We start from the raw sequence: 21,129 nt of genomic DNA, 5'->3' as shown, positions 1-21,129 counted from the left end.
TGGTGTGCTCTTAAATTTAGGGAGCCAGATAATATGAAAACGAAGCATCCGTTCACTTGTGTGGTCGATTGTGACCGCGGTGGGGGCTCAAGGAAACAGCATAAAAATCCGACAAAAGAACGAGATTCCAGGGGAAACTAGGCGAGTTAATGCAGACATGATCACCCTCAACTCTCCTTATCGTCCATATAACTAGCGCGCACACAGCAACCCGCACACGCAGACCTGCGATGTTAAGGTACATCGGCGGCAGTTCACCAGTGAACGCATGCCTTTAAGAGTTTTGTCGCTTTCCCAACAAGCGCGTTTTCGAGGTCATAGGGCGCCATCCAGCCTGGCCCCTTCATGGAGGAACCGCTAAAGCACCGACTGTGCTGGCTGGCTCTGCACTCAGGTTGCTCCAGTGGTTCCCGCTGCACCGGCGACGGCATCTCTGGGGTCTTGCATAGTGCCTGCGATTGCGCAGCGTCCCGGGGCCTGGCGACGAATTCGCGCTCCGTCACGTCGAGCTCGCCAAGTTCCACTTTTACCCGGCAACTCTCCAGAAGTGACGTTGAGCGAATACCGCACATTAACCCTAGTTTCACACGTGCTTCTTTTGCTATCGGACGGAAGAGCGACTCGGTGCAAATTGCGCGAGAAAAACGCCACGTTCCGGAGTAAGCATGCCCCTTCGAAACTAAGGCCCGAAAAATTAATCTGTATTTGAACCTTGTGGCTAGCACTCTACCAACCCGTCCATTAAACTCAACCTCGAACCTGCGTCGGAGGCGCAAAGTGGACCATACTATTAAGTCAGCTCCATTGTTCCTGTTGCGTCATCCGGCAGGATATAGTCCTGTCCTGCTCTGACGGTTAGTGGGAAAGCAGATGCGTTTAACGAAGTTGATCTTTTCGTTTTCTTTCTGTTTATTTCCGGCGTCAGACAATGAACTTTACAGAACCTGACGTACTGTCTAATTACCTCAATCACCACCCCTCTCTGTAATGCCTCCGGGCCGTGAGAGTATGATAATAAATAAATAAATAAATAAATAAATAAATAAATAAATAAATAAATAAATAAATAAATAAATAAATGTTGGCTAGTTGTAATCTTTTTCGTCTCTTAGCTTGCAGAAATGGGTGAAAAGTATTCTTTTTAACGAAATCAAACAGCAATGGAGGAGCTTTGCTGCCGAATCCCACGAAAATGGAGTAGTGAACGAGCAGACTCGAATATAGACCATTCCGCACGTTTTCTAAATATGGTCATAGCGCTTACAAAGGCGAGCAAGGACTAGAAAGCCCTGTCCGTGACAATATCTTTTTGTGAATCGCTTCCGAGGGCGTACCGCTACCTCATACTTCATCAGATCTGATCCTGATCATTAAAAAGCGAAGAGAAAAACATGTGAGGAGGTTAACACAGTAGCACTTCTAAAAAAACGAGAGAAAAACAGCGTTTGCCAAAAATATCGACAGAAAAACGTAAAAATACACGACAGACCTGATTCTAATTGATTATTTTATCATAACTTAACCTGCTACTCTGCACAGCCTCTGAAGAAAGTTCAAGAAACGTACAAAGGCAGAGTTAGCATGCAACGCAAAAGTGACACGGGCACAGAAGAGGAATATAGATACGAACTGACTTACAACTAAGGTTCTTTGCGGAAGGGCACTTACGGGATTCCACAACGACAGAGAAATAACAGGTCAGGAGAGGGGACAATATTGAAGATAAAATAAAAAATTAAAAATCGCCCCTTTTCGCATTTGAGATGCGAAGACTGAGGAAACAGCTGAGCTGGTGGTCTTCACTACCTCTAACTTGGCTTTTCTTAGGTCTGCCCCTTTTTTAAGAGAAACATGCTTCAAAAAAGAACCTTTCTTTATGCAAGCAGAGCTAAATCAACGTCCACAATCCACCCTCATGAAGTTCACAGTCCAAACTGCCGAAGTCCGAAGCCAACTCAGACCCATCGCGGTGGCTCCGTGAGTGAGGCGTTGTGCAGCTGAGCCGCTAGTTCGTGTTGGATAGACGCGGATTCGATTCCCTGCCGCGGCGCCCGCTTTTCTGATGGAGGCGAAAAGCGAAAACGCCCGTGTGTTCGAGATTTCGGCGCACGTTAATGATCCCGAGGTGGTCAAAATTAATCCGGAGCCCTCCTCTACGGCGCACCTTATCTATCGCCTGTGTAGCGTCGGCGCGTTAAACCTCATAATCAACCATTTCAATTCAGCCAAAGTCCAACGTGCTACGAACCCAAAGAAAATGATATGCACCCCGAATGCTACGCTAGCGCAATCCGATAGACTCAGGTTTCATAACCCGAGGAACGCAGGTTTGATTCCGACCATGGGAAGCGTTTTAAGTGCAGAGCACTTTAGGGGCTCGCCTTGTCGTCGTAGCTATACTCGGTTACAACTCAGGAACGGCACCAGCTCATGTAGTGTATCACTCCGCCAAAGCGCCGGACTCGTGACGACAGTGCGCGCGCGTTTTGAAAGGGGTTTGCTATGAATGCGTGATATCGTCTGCCTTGTCTCACGCCGTTTGTTTGTCGTCACTGAAGTCGCTTATAAGCATATTAAGTCCAAAAAATCACGGGAACGGCTCACGCCATGTTCAAAATATTCCCAGTAACACCCTACTTGAGCCGCGCGGAGAAACATTCGGCTACGGTGATAAGGCACAGCGGCAACTTCCGGTGCCGTTCTTAAGTTGTCACCGAGTATAGGTGACGCTCGATGTCAAGCGACTGCCGGAATCAGGCGGCGCAGCGAGATAACGGACCCAAGTAGAGCCCGGCGTACCGTCGTAGGTAATCCCGCAGAGGCTTCGAAAACCACGCGTTTTACATAGTCATAACCGTTCGAAACTCGTGAACTGCTGGTGCTTGTAATACATCTCCCCGTTGTTTAGCGCAAAGAAAACTGCAGGCACATTTGAAGCAAAATATATGTAAATAACCTGCAGCACCCGCGTTTCTTTATTTCGGAATGCTCGTGGGTTGGTTTTTGCGATGGTAAGCGCAAAAAAGTGGCAGTGCAACGCCGGCATGAGCGGGAGGAAAAGCAAGCAAAAAGAGAACGAACAGAACTCCCGCTGGCGCTGTTTCAGGCAGGGGGTGAGCGAGCACTGCGAAGGCGGGAAATTTGATTTGCATTTGAACGGCGCTACCGCCCATTATGGCGAGTCCCTATTCCGCACTTCCGACAGCTTTCACATTGAGTGGAACGGCTTTCATTTTTAGATGCGACGCATCTCTTTAACTCGCCTTGTCCCTCCGGCATCTTCCGTCGTCCGTAGTCCGCATCCCTCCCCCATTCTCCTCGCCGCGCCAGCTGCGCGCTAACGCCGCTCTCACCGCAGCGCCATCTGCGTGTTAGCGCTCGCTCCCGTCGCCGTGCCAGCTGTTCGTCAGCGCACGTTAGCGCTCGGTTAAACATCTAACACATGCGCATGCCCTGCTCTCTCTCATTCCCCTCACCGTTAACGCGCGGTACATATAAACGTGGTAACTGCGCCGCTCCTCTCAGTCATTCCGCCGCTCCGATGACATCCGATGACCCCCGGTGATTTGAATGGAGACTAACAGGCCTGCTATCGCGATTGTCGGCGCAACCGTACGTAATATAATAGAAACAACAACAAATTGACACGCTAATGCAAACAACATAACGGAAACGCAACGGAAACCCCACGATGAGTCGCATCTGCCCATGGTTCCCCTCGCGGGAAGATGGTGTAAATTTTTTCTTGAGGTGTGTACTCCGAACACCTGCTCGTGAGCCCCCTGCCTCTTCGCCACTTCCCCTCACACTTCTTGGCCTAGCATTTTCCCCCTCCACTTCGCCGAGCGGAGTTTTCTGTTAACGATCCGCACGGACAGAGCTTAAAGCCCAAAGAGTTCCGCTGCTAAAATGCAAGTAATGCGTAAAAAGTAGATTGATAAAACACCACCATGGGTCACGTATGATTGCCTGATAAACGTTCAATTTTTTTTCTGTTATTAGAGCTGAGTGAAAGTCACCGCTCGCGTCTGTGGGCTCTCATCAATAAAAGTTACTGAATCGGTCAATGTTTACTATTTCTTCCCCCTAGATCCATTTTATATCCTTTCGGGCAGTCAACGGTCATTGTAAGTCATCACCATGTCCCTTAATTCTGTGTCCGTGTCGCGCTGTATACCCAAAAGTAATCGTCTACTCGCCCATTCTTACACCACATGCACAAAAGCACGTCACAAAATCGAAAACAAGTACCACAAAGGCTGAACATGCTCCGAACTTCATAATTTATGCTAACGGGGCCTCAGAAGCACGATTACGAGAGGCATTCACAAGCCTCACGAGAAAAGAAACGAGAGAAAGTGCCTCACTCAGGTTTCGACCCCGTTGCGATGTGTCGAAGCGGTGGCCTAGAATAACGTCACAGTGATTTTGACCCACACTGCTTATTCGAAACGTTTTCGAAAAAAATATTCTCCAATCGTCCAGACAATGGTCGCAATTTACATAGTTCTGAGTGCGCGCTATTTGATTCGTCACCGAATCGAATATATTCGATTCGCTATTAGGGAATTTTGTTTGAATATTCGCACGCCTCTATCAGTTGGCCATTTCTGTGTGTTCGGTGTCGCGTGTCTTTTGGGGGCCAGGTCACTTTATACAGTCCAGCCATTATTGTAATCTTTGTACACGTCTTCCTACCGTTTCTTTCCTTACTGTTTGTTTTATCAAGTTTATTTATTTATAGATGATGCTACATAATACCTTAGGACCATTTGAAAAAAGGATGTACAGTAAACACAATCAGTGCGTTGCAATTGAGCACCAGGGCATGTTTTGATTCCCGAGTGGTAGAAGTGTTTTTCTCGCGGAGGCAAGAAGAAAATCGTGGCGCCCGTCGAACTCCCAGCGGTCAAGATTAATGTACGACCACCAGTTACGGCACGCATGGGAGCCCAGCTTCAGCGCGTAAAACCTCCATTTGAAGCTCTTGAGCACTATATGTTTTAAGTTATAGAGCTCTGTATATCTCTGAAGCTACTTTAGGCGCAACAGAAAGAAAACCGGGATTAAACGGGGTTTCTTCACCGCATTACACCTCTAATGGGTATGGAGTGGTGTTCTGATCTATTGCTTCCTGCTGATAAGTCGCATCAGCTTGTTTCGGAAAAAAGCCTGCTGCAAAGCTTTTTACTTTCGATCAATAAGCAGTGTTGCTGCACACGAGAGAAAGAAAACAAACTGTAGGAAATAGAGTCACACCTATTAAAAAGTGATTAAGAAATAGAGGCAATAGTGTCACACCTATTAAAAAAACAGCGCATTGCCTTGACGTCTGAATTGCTATCGACGTTCTAAAAGTGTACTGTTTTAAAAATTGAAGATGTCCGTGCTCTAGGAGCCTGTCTCCGGACGGACTTGTTTAATCAGCTTCTTGCGCAGGAGCTCGAATACGGGCCCTCACGCTAGTCAGAGTCGCGATCCGGCCAAGGATTTGGACGCGTTCGTACTTCATTCAGGGGCACAGCACCGAGGAGAGGCTTCTCTAATTACACTGCATGGCTAAGTAGTGCGCACTAAGCCGTCCTGATGACGCTAATCACACCGTGGAGCGTGCGTTAACCCTTCGTTCCTCCCCCTTCCCCCCTCCCCTTCGCAGCTATCAAAGCAGCCCTGCTCATCCAACGCTGGTATCGGCGCTACCTGGCCCGGCAAGAAATTCGGAAGCGCTGTTCGTGGAACATATTCCAGAGTCTCGAGTACGCCGGAGAACAGGACCAGATTAAGGTGAGTCTTCCTCCCGGGCCCGCTACGCGTCTCGGACTCGGACGATTGCGGAGCCCTGCTCCTCCAAGCGTCGTCCCGATTACCCCTAAGCTCGGAGGACGAAAAACGAGATCCGAGGCTACTTCTGTCTGCATGCGTCGCAGACGATTTCCCCAAATCAAATCTAGGACCGTGTGCAGAGAGAACTTCCTTTTTAACTTACGGGGCGCGCGAGACAGCAATCCATACATGTTTGGGCTTGTCAGGGTGACACGTGCTTTGCACTGCTCAGGGCAATGCACCAGATGGGACGATTTTTAGGGTAGAGCTCTATAAGCGCCGTACTTCGCTTTCGTCCCAACCGGACGCTGCTAGCGCGAATTACTGAGCTATGCCAGAGCAGCCCAGGTGTGCGCAACGCGAACGAACCGTCACGTTCTGGGATGCAGCATATTCTCTCTACATAACCTAACGGTTGTTCCTCTTCATTGTTGTTTTTGTTTCCGGTCACGGTAAAATGGCTAATCATCGTGGCGAGAGCAGGCAGCAAAGCCACGCAAGCCTGGTGCATCGACGCGTTGCTTGGGACTGACGAATAATTATGGGCATTCATTGTTCGACGACATAGAGGCAGTCAGTGGTCTCGTGTGCATTTTTGCATGGTGCAGTGTTACAGTGCAGACCATACTTTCCGGGTATCAGACCATCGGGTGTTCCGCGAGGAGTTCTCTCGAGCCCACGTCGACCGTCGCGAATTATTGATAACCGTTGCAAGCACACGCCACTCTGTTGCCCCTCGATGTTACGCTGGTGCTTGGGCGCGGTGCCACGCGGCCGCGTTCGTAGAAACCCCTTTCATTTACGGCTGTCGCCCCCAATACATCGCCACGAACCATGCATTGGGTTTGTTTATTTATGTTTTGTTTTTACCGCCCGGCTGCGCCGGTCTGTGTTACCTGTGTGCCAAGTGAAGCGCGTGTTCCATTATTTATTTTTATGCCGCACGTTTTATCTCGTTTAATAGAGAGAGCGTTTCGAGCTGACGTCAACAGCCTAGAATAATCTTCTTTGATCTACAGTGTTCTGGATGAAATTCGACGGTTCGAGAAACACTCGCGCCCAACGATAAATTTCCGCAGAGCAGACGCCGCGGCATTTTATTTGCCGATACTCGCCTGCGCACGTCACTTCGTTGACTGCTGCTTCACCGCCTGTGTATTCTGTGAGTTGTTAGGGGAGCACAAGTACGCTCGGATAAATTTTTTTTTCCTTCAAGCCAACGGCGTCATCTTTGGCTTCGTGACAATATGGCCCGACATGGCTACAAATTGCCTGAAGTGAATCGCGCACGCGTAGCGTGCGCGATTCACTTGCTTGTTGGTCCGTTCTGTATACGTCCAGCCCAAGACGAAGTGGTCGTTTCTTTTTAGACAAGACTGCAGGCCAGAATTGGGCCCGAGCAGGAGTGGAAAGATAAAAACATAGTATACCAGGCAAATGTAGTTAAACGTGCTCGACCTTAGAAACATCGGCAAAAAAACGACAAAGACAAGAAATTTCCTCTTGTGAAAAAAACTTATCAATTGATGAAAGCACATTTGGCGAAGTAAACACAGTGGCACAGACACTGCTCCAATCTGATATTGTTCGCGAGAAAAAAATTTTGTGAGTCTTCGTGCGGGCAAACAATGGTGGTAATTAAAAGGGTGGTATTGCCTGGTACGCCGGGAGGAAAGACAGGTCATATATATTGATGGGCCAATGCAATGTTTGCAGTTCCGAAGATCGCCAAGAAATCTTAATCGATTACTCCTTCTTCGGAATTCCAGCGTTGTAATTCTATTGTTCTGCATGATTGTGGTAAGGGAATCGTGTTTTTAGCGGTTATAAATAAACCGAACAGCTTGTCTTTAAATTTGTTCGAGCTTGCAAGTATCTTTTTTGTAAGCGAGTCCCAGACCACTGAGGGGTACTGTTGCGACCGCAAAGGCCGACTGCAGCCGGGAAGGGGTCCAGAGCTGATAGGCCAACGTAAACTGTTTACTTCATAGCGAGAGGTGAGCCGAAGCCAAAGAACAATGCCCCGACGGGCGAGGTTACAATACAGGACTCGAGCAGAGCGACAACATCGATTCGCTGCTCTAACAGGAATGGTTTACAACGCTTGGGAGCTCTATTTATACCCGAAAGCGGTAACGGTCAAACGCCAACACGCTGGAACACGCACTACACTCTTTCCAGAGTTCGTAAGCTGTTCATAGCCTCGGGCACGTTGAGTCCGAGAGAGGGGAGAGAGGAGGACTCCGTTGCGATCACCGGGGCCTGCCTCTGTGTCCTTGAAGAGCGTGGAGACGAGCCGTGCAGGCAGCCGCCGAATGCGCAGAGAGCGAAGCGTCTGACGAGGCTTGTCGCTACTTGTTGCCGACATGATTGCGCCTGTTTTCGAAGGAGCACGAGTGGCTTCGCCGCACAGCCGAGGAGTGATGCGGGGAAGTACTGCGGCGCTGGCCCATTCGTAACAGCTTCTCCGCCGGGGGTCCGAGATCCCGATGGATAAGGGTCTGCAACCGTTGTCCGGAGGGATGCTGTCGAAGTGAAGTGTTCGGCAGACGCTCGACTCCAGGCCTTGGCTGTACGACACCGTGCTGGAGCTTCACTGGGCGGGTCACTGGACGAGTAGTGGCTCCCCAAGAACGTCTCTGGCTTGCTCAGGCAAGCAACAGAACAACACAGGAAGACAACCGCATCGCCGGCAAGCGCGAAGACAAATCAACACTGAAGATCTACCAGGCTTTTAGTAGCGATAAAATACGCTAATAACTAACTACTCTAGTTATATTTTTGCCCAGCAGTACTTTAGACAAGTGACAAACCTGAAAGGTGACATTTCGCTTGATTGGAAATGTCCCATACAAAAAGAAACGTAATCGCAAAGGGCGAAACCTGCTTCAGGAAAAACAATGAACTTGAGAAAGTCAGGCGTCTACAGGGCACTTCTCACGCTGAGAGCTGCGATTCGAGCTCTCATCATTGCTCCGAGTTTTTCCCTTCTTGTACCGCACTTTAGGTGCAGTCGTTCTCTCAACGCTGCTGCGACCGCGTGAAATGACGCCGGCCGTTGTTTCCGACAAAGGCCGAGCGCGCGGAGGAGCGAGCGGGATTTTCCACCGTTCATACGTTAGGCGCGCACTCCTTCTGGGAGGCGGCGTTCCCTTGGCGCGATGCGAGCTCATGGCCTTGCCCCTTGGCGTGCTCGCATTGAAACATGCGCCACAAGTACGCGCGGAAGTTTTCCCTCTATCCTTCTTGCTCGCCTTTTCGCGAACGCGTTCGGAAAGCAAACGCCGGAACGCGTTCACGTTCTCTTCTCTAGGCTGGTCGGTTCCCGACTTCCGCTCAGCCGCAGTCGACACCGCAACCTCAACTAGCTCCGCCGATGTTGGCCTATCATCGGGAGCATCAGCTTGGAGTGAAAAGGGCACGACGTACTCATTAGGCACCTGGTAGCTTTGAGCAGTCACTACCTCGTTGTCCCTAGCGCTTTCGGCGACAGCCTCAGCAAGCGAACACCGAAGGGTGTTTTCGTTCTGTTTTGCGGCTGTCAAGGCTACGCTAGATCCAAGCTGCCCTGTCTCAAAAGACGGCTCAGCCGCCCGCGACACCTGAATCTCTACGAGCTCGGCTGGCTGTTGCTCGAGGTCAGCTACCTGAGCTGGTGGCAGAACGGCTTGCTCAGTGGCGAGATCGTCATGACTCCCAACTGAGCTGTGCAAACCGCTCGCTGCCTCGGCTGCAGGCTTTGCCACCACATCGCTCGTTTCTGTGCTACCGTCCGAAGGAACAACCTCCGTTTCAGCTGACTCGTGTTGTCTTTCGGTAGCCTCATGGTTTCCGCACTCCCGCGAAACGTCGCTATCTCGCGAAGTGTTCACGTTCAAGTCGGTAGCCGTTGCCGTTCCCAAGGCCTCCCGCGAATTTGAACCGTCCGAACACTCCGCCGAGATCTCCGAAACAAACGCCGACACATTATCGCACTCAGTGGACACGCACTGCCCTCTGCCGCCTCTGCCGACAGTCTGAGCTAATGCGCCGTCGTTATCTCTCTCAGCAACCTTGACGCGCTGCGGGGCAGCAACGGTCACCTCCGACTCGCGCTCCCGAGCGTCTGCTACTTTCTTTTCGTTACCGTGGCCAGTTTCTCTATCCACGACAACGAGGTCTTTCTCGAGCAACAATTCTAACTCGGGCTTCACTTCTTCCTGCTCGAGTTGAATTTCATGCTCTAGGTACTTGTTCTCCCGTTGGAGTCTCTCTCTTTCGAGCTTCTTTCTTTCCCTTCGGATTCGCTCGATATCGAGGTCGTACCATCGCATCTTTTCCTCGTGCTTGAGCTTGCGTTCCTGCTCTTGTTTCTGCCACTCGAACTCCTCACGCTGGCGCTCAGCCTCAGCCTCTGCCTCGGCGGCCTGACGTTTCGCGGTCTCCCTGCCATTGATCAGCTCAATGCATTCCGACAGCTCCTCATCGTCAGCCCCGACAGCGAGTATAGCCTGTATCAGCTCTGGCTTTCTCAGCGCGTCCGTAACATCCAAGCGCAGCTCTTTTGCAAGCTCCAACAACTGCGGTTTTTTCAACGCTTTCATATTCATGGCCGGTCTAGAGTACTGCTTTCCCACTGCTCCAAAAATGTTTTGCGCGATTAACCCACGCGACAAAAACACACGCCCTACCAGCTATCCTCAGAAGCCTGGTAAAACTCAGTGAAGAAAAGTCCCGCACTCACCCTTGACCGCCGTGAATTCTGCGAAGTCCGAAGCCGCCTTGACGTCCGTGGTGTTGGGTCTCGCACCGCTGGCTTCAGGTGTTACGAAGTTGCCATCCCACCGCTGCCAACCGTTTGTTGCGACCGCAAAGGCCGACTGCAGCCGGGAAGGGGTCCAGAGCTGATAGGCCAACGTAAACTGTTTACTTCATAGCGAGAGGTGAGCCGAAGCCAAAGAACAATGCCCCGACGGGCGAGGTTACAATACAGGACTCGAGCAGAGCGACAACATCGATTCGCTGCTCTAACAGGAATGGTTTACAACGCTTGGGAGCTCTATTTATACCCGAAAGCGGTAACGGTCAAACGCCAACACGCTGGAACACGCACTACACTCTTTCCAGAGTTCGTAAGCTGTTCATAGCCTCGGGCACGTTGAGTCCGAGAGAGGGGAGAGAGGAGGACTCCGTTGCGATCACTGGGGCCTGCCTCTGTGTCCTTGAAGAGCGTGGAGACGAGCCGTGCAGGCAGCCGCCGAATGCGCACAGAGCGAAGCGTCTGACGAGGCTTGTCGCTACTTGTTGCCGACATGATTGCGCCTGTTTTCGAAGGAGCACGAGTGGCTTCGCCGCACAGCCGAGGAGTGATGCGGGGAAGTACTGCGGCGCTGGCCCATTCGTAACAGTACTCAAGATGCGATCATATTAATTTGTTGTAAGCCAACAATTTGATGTTGGGTGGTGAGTGTTTATGTTTTAAGATTCCCAGCTTCCTTCTAACCGAAGCGCAAATATTATCGACATGAGCTGACCAGGATAGGTTGCCAGTAATTGTCACACCAAGGTATTTAAAGCTATTTGTTAAACTAACACGGGCGTTTTTAATTGTGTCTTTTTGTTAGTTATACGCATGAACACTGTTTTATCGGGGCTTAGGAGCCATGTCCCACAGGTTCCCCGTGTGAGCACGCCACCTTGACATTCATTTAGAGAGACTTGATCGTTAACATTTATAATACTTTTGAACAGCAAGCAGTCATCTGCAAATAGGCGAATATTTACGTCCTGGTTTCAAATTGCTATATCGTTTTTATAAGTAAGGAACAGTAGCGGCCCTAATGCGCGTCCTTGAGGGACGCCGGAAATATCGGGGAGGGTATCAGAGTGAAAGTCATTTAAATCAACAAATTGTTCGTGCAGTTCAAGGTGTGATATAATCTATTTCACAAGCGAGCAAGGAAAACCGAGTTTGTTTAGCATTAATGTCAGTCCAGAGTGAGAGATTTTGCTGAAAGCTTCATTAAAGTAAAAAAATATTACGTCAATTTAACCTAATGCATCAGTCACAGAAAAAAAGGAATTAATCGTGGAAATTTCAGCGGGGCAGGACAATCCCCTGCAAAACCCGTGCTGTGAGGGGGAAAGAGTGTTGCGCTTATCTAGAAAATAAACTGTGTAGTTACCATTATGCGCTCCATGAGCCACAAGAAGAGCTTATCGGGGATATGGGCCGGTAATTTGGAAGCACTGCGTTATCCCCCTTTATTAGACAATGGTACAACACGAGCGACGTGCCAGTCTGAAGGGACAATGCCAGTCGAAAAAGATCAACGAAACATAGCAACCAGAAAGGGAGTTAATGATTCAGCGTAGCGGCGCAGAAAAGCATTAGGAATGTTGATTGATTGATTGTGGGGTTTAACGCGCCGACGCAACGCAGGCGATGAGGCGCGCCGTAGTGGAGGGCTTCGGATTAATTTTGACCACCTGGGGATCTTTAACGTGCGCCAAAATCTCGTACACACGGGCGTTTTTGCTTTTCGCCTCCATCAGAAAAGCGGCCGCCGCGGCCGGGAATCGAACCCGCGACCTCGTGCTCAGCAGCGCAACACCCTAGCCACTGAGCCACCGCGGCGGGTGCATTGGGAATGTTATTCGACCCGCGCGAGCACTTTAAATCTAAGTTCAGAAGCACCGAAAAAACGTCTACATGTGTTGTTAATTCTGCGATGATATATACCATGTTAACACTGGATATGGGATAAGGATGGGAACTTGAAAAAACAGAATGGAAGTATACATTGAATTCATTGCGATTTTCAGTATGTCCCGAACGACGCTTTCGCCTATTTTAATGAAGTCAATAGTTTCTTTGTTTTTCCGAGATGAGGGGCACCAGAATTTAGATGGTTTGGTTTTTAAAGACTAGGAATAAGTATTGAAGGAATAAAATTTCTGGCTTGCACGGATTTTCTGAGAAAGCAAGAACTTTAGGTTATGAAGGTTTTTATTTGTTCCTCGTTTCTTCATTCGCCTAATTGTTCGTGCCAGATGAATAGTCTCTCGATTAATCCAAGGTTAGACCTTCTGAACATTTTTCTTTTTGCTTGGACCAAAATTTTAAGGGAGAAATGCAAATGGACTTAAACGTGTCCCACATATAATAACATCATTTCTACAAAAAAAATCAAAAGCCAGATCAAGGTAATCGAGCACCGATTCGTCGTTTGCGCGGGAAAAGTCTTTGACTAATTTCTCTTTTTCTTTGATCGTGGAGCACTGACTGTTTAGACGGCACGTAAAACGCACAAGTTTGCGGTCAGATAAACCGTCCTCGACCGAAGCGCATGCATCATTAAGGATCTGGAATGGAAGACTAGATATAAAATGGAGACGTGCTTACCATTTCACGGGTAGCGGTATTCACGGCTTGGGCGAGATTACATGCTAGCACCATTTCAAAAGCAGGAGGAAAGGCAGGGAGAGATTACATGCTGGCATCATTACGAAAGGAGGATGATAATTTTGACTAATTAATTCTAGGCAAATTAAAATCACCGGCGATTAACAAGCGATTTTTGATAACTTCATAGCGTATTCATAAAGTTTATGCAAGAAATCCGGGTTTGAAGAGGGAGCTTGATACATAGCGAAAATAATGAGCTTATTACCAAAATAATGTATCGGAAGGCAGAGGCTTTCTTGATCCTCAATTTGATCAAGTAGGACAACCGGTATTTCCTTCTTTAAGATAATGGCTACGCCCCCGCCATGCGACGGCCGGTCTCTTCGAAAAACCTTGTTGGAAGTCGGCACTAGATCTTCATCGGAGATGTCCCTGTGAAGCCATGTTTCCGTTACGATAGTTACATGGGGGTCGTGGGTTAGTTAAATACTCTCAAGCTCCGTGGTTTTGTTAATGATTCTTTTTGCATTGATATTCAGGAAACGCAAAAAGTGTTGTGAGGGGAGAGGGCATTGTCATAAATTCTGCGGAGCTGTGCTCACGCACGGGATCGGTAGTCTGTAAGTGTCGTCTGAATCTCAGTCTTAAAGGGACACTGAAGTGAATTTGTCAAGCTCCCGTTTTTGCTTGCACTGCGTAGACTGGCTCAAATTAGCACACTTTTCATCGTTTATCCGGTTGACAAATCGGTAATTATTTTACAAAGCGCGAAAGAAGAAAAACTACCATGCGCGGTTTGCGGTGGCCGCACCAACTACAGCTGTGACGTTGGGAGGAGCGGGCACCGTGATTGGACGATGTCCAAGGTGAGCAACCAAACAAGTTTTGGTTTCGGTTTCGGTTCTGTAAAACACAACCGGTGACGTTGTTGGATGGGCATCCTCAATAACTCAGTAATCATCGTACTGCGCTTCTGCCATGTTGTCAGCTGTAAAAATGCATAAAGATAAGCCTCCCAGGACGGCTTGGAATCGTAGCATTCACTAGCCGAGGCCTACGCAGTGCATGGACGCCCTCCGCGTACCCGCAGACGCCCAAATGTCATGCGCTTTTCCCCCATATTTGGAGCTTGCCTCACTCATGCCTGTACCGTAAAAAGCGTGTTCGCACCAGGCCAAGAGTCTGTTCATTCTGGCCTGTGCCCACTGCCCGCAAGCAGTCGGTGCTTATGGCAACAGCACGCCAACGAGAACTCGCTAGCGCGCCAGTGCCAGCCTGCGCGCGTTCTGTGAACTAGTTCGTGGAGCCATGAACGTTGCGGCCCAAGAAAAGGTGAACTCAATGTAGAAAACATCGTCAGAAAACGAATAAGTTAACTTACAAAAAAAAAGCACGTACCCGTGGGGACTCGAACTCGTCACTTGCAAAACACTTGCGGCAACATACCTAGCGCCCAAGACCACCCGGCCACGGGACGGGCTCCCCCGACCTTGGTAATATAAGGTATATATTGTACAACAAGTTTACACTTTTATTTTTTTTAGTATTTCAAGCAGCTTAGGTGACTATTTGTTGTATTGCGCTCGTGCAGTAAGCGTCCCCCGAGTTTCCACAATAGCTCACGTCTAGCAATTGCATTTCGTAGACGGAAAAGCGTTCGCAGATGCGTAGTCGTGCTGCTGACCGCTGTGCTTGTTCGCCCAGCGCAAAAAAGTGCTTCCCGCACCCTATTTTTACGCTGTACGGTAAAAATATCAGTTGATTTTATTTCCTTAGTACCTATATTGACTTCGCTGACTCTTCTCCCGCCTTCAAGAGGCCTTATATTTTCCTACTGGCGTACCAGCCAGCGAAGCGTCGCATGTGCGCTTGTGCAGCGCTTGTGTGAAGCGACCTTGACTTGGAGCTAGATACAGTGTACAAACTAACCAAGTAAACAAATGCCCATTCTTCCATTCACAAACGTGTCCTGGCTTCGTTTCAGCTGAGCGAACGAATTGCGACGACCCGTCGGCGGCCGGCGGAAGAAACGCTGGGCCGACTGACTCTGTCTGAAGGCCGGGGAGCCGTGCAGTAGCGCAGCCAATTGCGAGCTCGGCTCCTCGCGACGTCACACGAAAACGCCGCAGAAAATGGGCGAGCGTAAAGAGAGGAGGATAGCATTTTTGAATTAAATTGTATACTAAATAAAATCGCGTAAACGCGCCCAGAGTGGTCGTAACATGGCCTGGGGACTCCGGACTACAATTTGTGCAAGTAATCCCCCAATGTTTACATATCACTTCAGTGTCCCTTTAAGTGCCGTTCGATGCACAGCTTTTCGTTGCCGAGATAGACCTTCTTTCCACTCTTTGTCAACCTTCGCACAATCCCGCAACAGTTTGCGCCTTTGGAGTGTAAGTCTAGAGAAATCATTTGAAATGAATATGTCGCTGCCTTCGTGCTTTTTTTTTTTTTTTTTTGCAATTTTCAAAATGACCTGTTTTTCGTTATAATCCCGCAGGAATAGGATGACCGGGTGATTCCTAACCGTTTCCCAAGTCCGTAAATCCTACCAGTCGAGTGGCACTATACCTTAACTTTTTTTTTTTCTTTTTGAACACATCATCCAGCACCTTACTTTTTCATAACTCTCCCGTTTCACCTTTTCTTCTGAGAGACGATACACAAGTTAGTTTGACTGGCGGATTCGGTCTTCAATGTCAATTAGTTTTTCAGACTCGAGTGCAACAGAGGATTCAAGGGATGTTAGACTGGATTTGCACCTTCAAATGGGGACGTTGAAAAAAACAGGCCCTGCAGAAGCTTCTCAACTTCATTAGCTTTTGAGCAAAGGGCTTACAACGTAGTTTTCATCGCAGCTTGTTGAGCTTTAATCTCGTCAATGCATGCAAGAATGACCTTTTGACCGTCCAGAACCATAGAGTTTCTTACAGTATACACTAGAGAGGAATCTGGCGCTAGCGTCTATGCGGCTCACATCAAGGTCGTCTGTGTCGTCATGGACCGCCATTACACATCGCGCTCGCCTTAGTTTCATCATTGGCTTGGATTGAAACGTTTTAGTGAGCGCAAATGTAAACAAAGTGCCACAAAAACGCGAAGAATAGTGTGCAATTATGTGAGTGGAAAATAAAAACAGGCTGTTTTAAAACTAAGGAAAAAAAAAGTAAAGAGTATTTTTGCCGGAATGGTTGTGCCTGCTATTCCGCAGGCCAAGGTTGTAGTTACAAAAAATGTTAATATTCGGGGGGTAACTCATTAGATACTGTGATTTTATTAATTTTACCATTATTTCAAATAGTAAGTTGTTCTAAGAGTTTCAAAAGTTTTTTGAGCGTGCCTATGAAAACGTTGCCTTCGTGTTGAACCGGTGCACCGCGACCGCCAGCTAGTTTAACAAGAAAAATGAAAACGTGGTGTTAAACAGTCGTGGACGATGACAAGATAGGACGCATACAAGCGCCCGTATCTGCCTTATCTTGACCTCGTCCAAGTACGTCTTTTTTCTTCTTTTCGTTGGCTACAAATTTCGCGGCGGCATATTATCCGCTCAGTCATACGTCCTTCGACTGCGGCGTGAGCAACGTCAGGTGCGATCACGCATTGCTTGCTGTTTCACTGAACACGGCTACCACAGAAACGGGAGGATTTCGGCTTCCTTGTAGCTCGTAAACGTGTTAATGCATGGTGAAGAAAGCTAATCCCAAAAACCGCTTAAGAATCCAATTGTCATGTCAAGCCCAAGCCAAAAAGGGGGTCTTCCCATGAACCCCCATGACGACATGGCTTACGGGGCGCAGTTTCCTCTCTAGTATACTTACTAAGAAACTCTATGTCCAGAACGTCAGCTGTGGTAGCGCTAGGGTTTGACTCAACATCCCCGCGAAGAATTACTTTGCAAACATAGTAACGGTCGCTTGTATTGCTGGACGCGAAGCTGCTGAAAATTCTGAGGGGTACTTCCGTCTGCTTACGTGCTTCGATGGCAAACGTTTGTCGATACTTATCAAGAACTTCTTTACTGCTAAATCGTATTTGCGTCTCTTTTTACGCTATCGCTTCTTTGTATTTTTGTTGATGCTTTGCGCCACAGTTTCACCAGAATCAGAGCTCTGCGCCGCTGGGATTCACCTTTTCTACCCACGAGCTGTCACGTTCACCTGTCATACGGCACGCACTGGGCTTATTTTAACACGAAAGTGTGTTATTCCGGGATACACCAACATTTCACTGACGTCATATCCGTCACGGAAATGACGCCAGTACAACGAAAAAAGCGGCCTGTAAAGGATGCACCCCTGCACACAGGGTCTTCTTGCGGGGAAGTAAACTTTATTACTAAAGAGTACGTTATACTTCGGGCTGTTCGTTTTAGGGTTTTATATTTTAACACTAAAGTGTTGTATGCCGGGATACACCAAGGTTTCACTGTCGTCATTTCCGTGACCAGTGCACCTTTGCCGAAGCGACCCGCCAGCAGGACGTCGCTCGCCAAGCACAGCCACAAGACAGCCGCCGACCCGCAAATCATGCTCAGCTTCAGATTTCGCTGCACATTTCACTTTCTTGTTTTACCGATTCCTATGACAGAGGAATCAACCAGTTTTTTTTTTGTTTTGTGCGTGCGTGCGTGCGTGTGCGTTCGCGTGTGTGCGCGCGCGCCTATGTGTGCGTGCGTGTGTGTGCGTGTGTGTGTGTGTGTGCGTGTGTGTGTGTGTGTGTGTGTGTGTGTGTGTGTGTGTGTGTGTGTGTGTGTGTGTGTGTGTGTGTGTGTGTGTGCATCGGCGGCCATTTTCAACACCCCACAACAACTACTACAACGATAACGACAACGTTTTTTTTTTTTTTTTTGTTCGTTGTTGCACATTGGAGAGCTGAAGTGTTTCACCCTTTGAAATAATGGCCACGTTCTGTGCAAACGAATAGTATACGCTGTGGAAGAGCAGGGGCGAGAAATTCGTACGAAGGTGTCTAGTTCACTGTGCTTCTCCTACCGGTCGTTTTAGAGGCCGAAACATCGGGAAAGGAGAGGCACACCGCGCTAAGGAAAGTGCACGATCGAGTTCTCCCGCAAAAGAGCAGGTGCTGCGAAGAACGAAGGGCATGGCATTCCAGAACGACTGCTCAAATCGCGAAATTAGGCGCTATGTACGAAATTATTTACAACAAAATGTTTTTACGCGCGAGCGCCTGTTAACGAAGTCCAAATAGAAAGTTTAAATATTCTGCAGCCATCTATCGCTTCTCCCTACTCGCACACCGGCTGTTCAAGCGGGGCACGCGGGCCGAAATGGGCACCGCAGCGCCCGCAAGGAGGTTGTATAAAAACTTTAATACAACCTCCTTAAGTGCCAGGGGCAACGCGTGCCGCGTACTTGGGCGCCCGGCCATCGAAGTTTCGTCCGTTGCGCCACGAGGCTTCGAGGCACGCGCTCGGCGTGTTCGTTACAGTCAGTTTGTACTTTGCAGCTGCGCGCGCGATTCGGGAGAATCGGCGCGTGAGAATCGGCGCAGCTGGGCGGCTGCACGCGCCGACTCGTGCCCGCGAGGAGGCTGCTGCGGGCCGTGTTCGCAGTGCCCAGATCGAAACGCGCGCCTCGAGGGGAACGTGCGCCTCGAAGGCTTCCCGAGAGAGAATAGCGCCGCAGACGGCCATAAAACTTGCTAGCCACGCCCGCGTGCAGACATACGGCTGCGCGTCGCTGTCATATCGGTCGCCGGTTCCGGCCGTGGAGCGCACCTGTGCTCGGGCACGAGTGTGCCCATTCAGGACAGCGCTGCAAGCATCAGCCGTCCGGCATTGCAGACAAAAAGGAGGCTTGCCGGGGTGTCATTGCGATGCCAAGAATCGAGGGGGCTTCTGTTTCCTCTATGGGTGCGTGCTGTCACCAAAGTGCAATAGAGGTTGACACGCCCCCCCCCCCCCCCCCCTTTCCCCACCCCAACAGAAAGGAAAAGTAGTGTTAACACAGCGGGGGGTCCTTTAATTAGTTAGAAAGAAATTCGTTCTTTTTGTGACACGGGGAGTATCCCAGCTCCACCGGCGTGTCGCGCGAATAACGTGCGCAGCAAGAATGCAACACCTGACGCAACTCATATCGCACTCATATCAGCCGCTGGATGCTCCTGGTTTCTTTCAGGGGTGAAGCCCCTTAGGATTTCGGGCTTTTGGCGTCTTATGTCGTTGTCATAGCCGTGGTCTTATGTAGTCACGGCAATAAAACACCGAGACACTCGTTTACACCTCGCGCTGGAACGCTTCGTAACGAGTACTAAAAAGACACTGAGACACTCGTCTACGCCTCGCGCTAGATCGCCTCGTGCTTCAAAGACACGAGACTTTTACAGCAAAGCTGTATAGCTGTCCCCGCAGCGGTTTCATCTCCGTTGGCAAAAACGCCAAGGAGTGAAGAATACGCTTACACACTGCATGTTTCGCCCCTACCCAGGTTTCACGTTAGCGGAGCTGGCCCGGGATTTTTTAGGGGCGAAGCCCCTTAGGGGCTGGCGCTGTCGGCGTCTCATGTCGTCGTCGTAAGCGTCGTCTCATGTAGTCACGCTACTAAAACACAGGGAAAACTCGTCTACGCCTCGCTCTAGAACGGTTCGTGCTTCAAAGACACGAGATCTTTACAACAAAGCTGTATACCTCTGCCCCCAGAGGGTTTCATCTCCGTTGGCAAAAACGCCAAGACGCGAAGAATAAACTTATACCCTGCATACTTCGCCCCTCCCCAGGTTTCACATTAGTGGAGATGGCCGGGGGTTTTTTTATCCATATCGTTTTTTACCCTTAGTGATTTTAAATGGTTTTAAATCTTCTTAGATGTGCTTTTGTCCTTCATTCGTAATTCGGCCACCTATTGTTCGCTTTTTTGTTTTGTTTTTGCTTGCACCATTTTCTGCACTTCTAGTTTTTTCTTCCGCTAGCTATCCCATTTTTCCTTCAGTACCTCCGGTTTCATACCAGTTCTCTTTTCCTCTCCGACCGCGGGTCTAATCAACGCCACCTAGAGGGGAATAGTGACGCGTCGGCGCCGAACATCTGCGTCACACTGTCCAGCGCTCAGCTGCTACCGTGCGACTCCGTGCGGCACATCGGAGACGATTCGCCATGTTTTATGCAAGTGCCCACGCTACTCGGCTGAAAGAAAAAAGCTGTCGTCAGCGCTGAGGAACCTGGACTCTCGGCGGCCATTTTCGGAGGAGAAGATTCTGTGCCACTGGCCCTCTCAGTCACCCGCTCAGAAGGCGACTAAAGAACTATTACGTTTTCTACGGGCGACGAACTTGAACACTAGGCTATAGACTGAGAGCCTCCAGTGTCAATCACTGTCAGTGCCTCAGTGCTGGGCATACGTGTCTGGTCCAACTTTTCCTCTTTTTTTCCTCTCTCTTTTTTGCCCATTTCCCCTTTCCCACGTGCAGGATAGCAAACTAGGCTCTAGCCAGGTTAAATTTCCTGCCTTTCTTCTACATTCTTCCTTCCTTCCTTCCCTCTCACCCTGTCCGAGGCTCTAATGCGCCACCGAGCGCCGACGCCGCACTCTCTCTCCCTACCCCGGTTTCTGCTTGCGAAAGGGTTCTGTTCGCGTACGTGTACCGGCTCGGGTGCCCTATCATGCGTGGGAGCGCGTGCGGGGCAGGCATACAAGGAATAGGCGTGAGCGGCTTCGCTATAAAAGAGAACGCTAAACCCAGGTAGTACCGTCTTTTCCCGATTGGAGAAGGGCTCTGTGACTGCCCAGACTCTGCCCGGGTGCGGTATACCACTCTGAGAGCAAACCGCCTAAACACGCCCAAAGCGTTTCATTAGCTGGTGCCGTTCGCAGCTGGTGTTTGCCTTAAACGACGACGCGCCTTCGCGCTGTCGGCACTAAGCTTAAAAATAGTAGCGGGAAAACCGGCATTCGGAA

General features: G+C 49.4%; 1 protein-coding gene across 1 annotated transcript in view; it reads left to right on the top strand.

Moving 5' to 3' along the window:
- Positions 1-21,129, top strand: part of Rdgc (retinal degeneration C) — a 202,863-nt gene that overhangs the window by 126,362 nt on the left and 55,372 nt on the right. The window contains exon 2 of the mRNA XM_077702291.1: positions 5,657-5,784. Within this exon, the coding sequence (XP_077558417.1) occupies positions 5,657-5,784 (128 nt within the window). The remainder of the gene's footprint in view (positions 1-5,656; positions 5,785-21,129) is intronic.

This window comes from Haemaphysalis longicornis, unplaced genomic scaffold (genome assembly GCF_048455015.1).
Source record: "Haemaphysalis longicornis isolate Haplotype H1 unplaced genomic scaffold, Haemaphysalis longicornis Haplotype H1 scaffold_3, whole genome shotgun sequence".
NCBI classification, from domain to species: Eukaryota; Metazoa; Arthropoda; class Arachnida; order Ixodida; family Ixodidae; genus Haemaphysalis; species Haemaphysalis longicornis.
The sequence above is the reverse complement of the archived record's forward strand: the minus strand, read 5'-3'. Positions and strand labels throughout refer to the sequence as shown.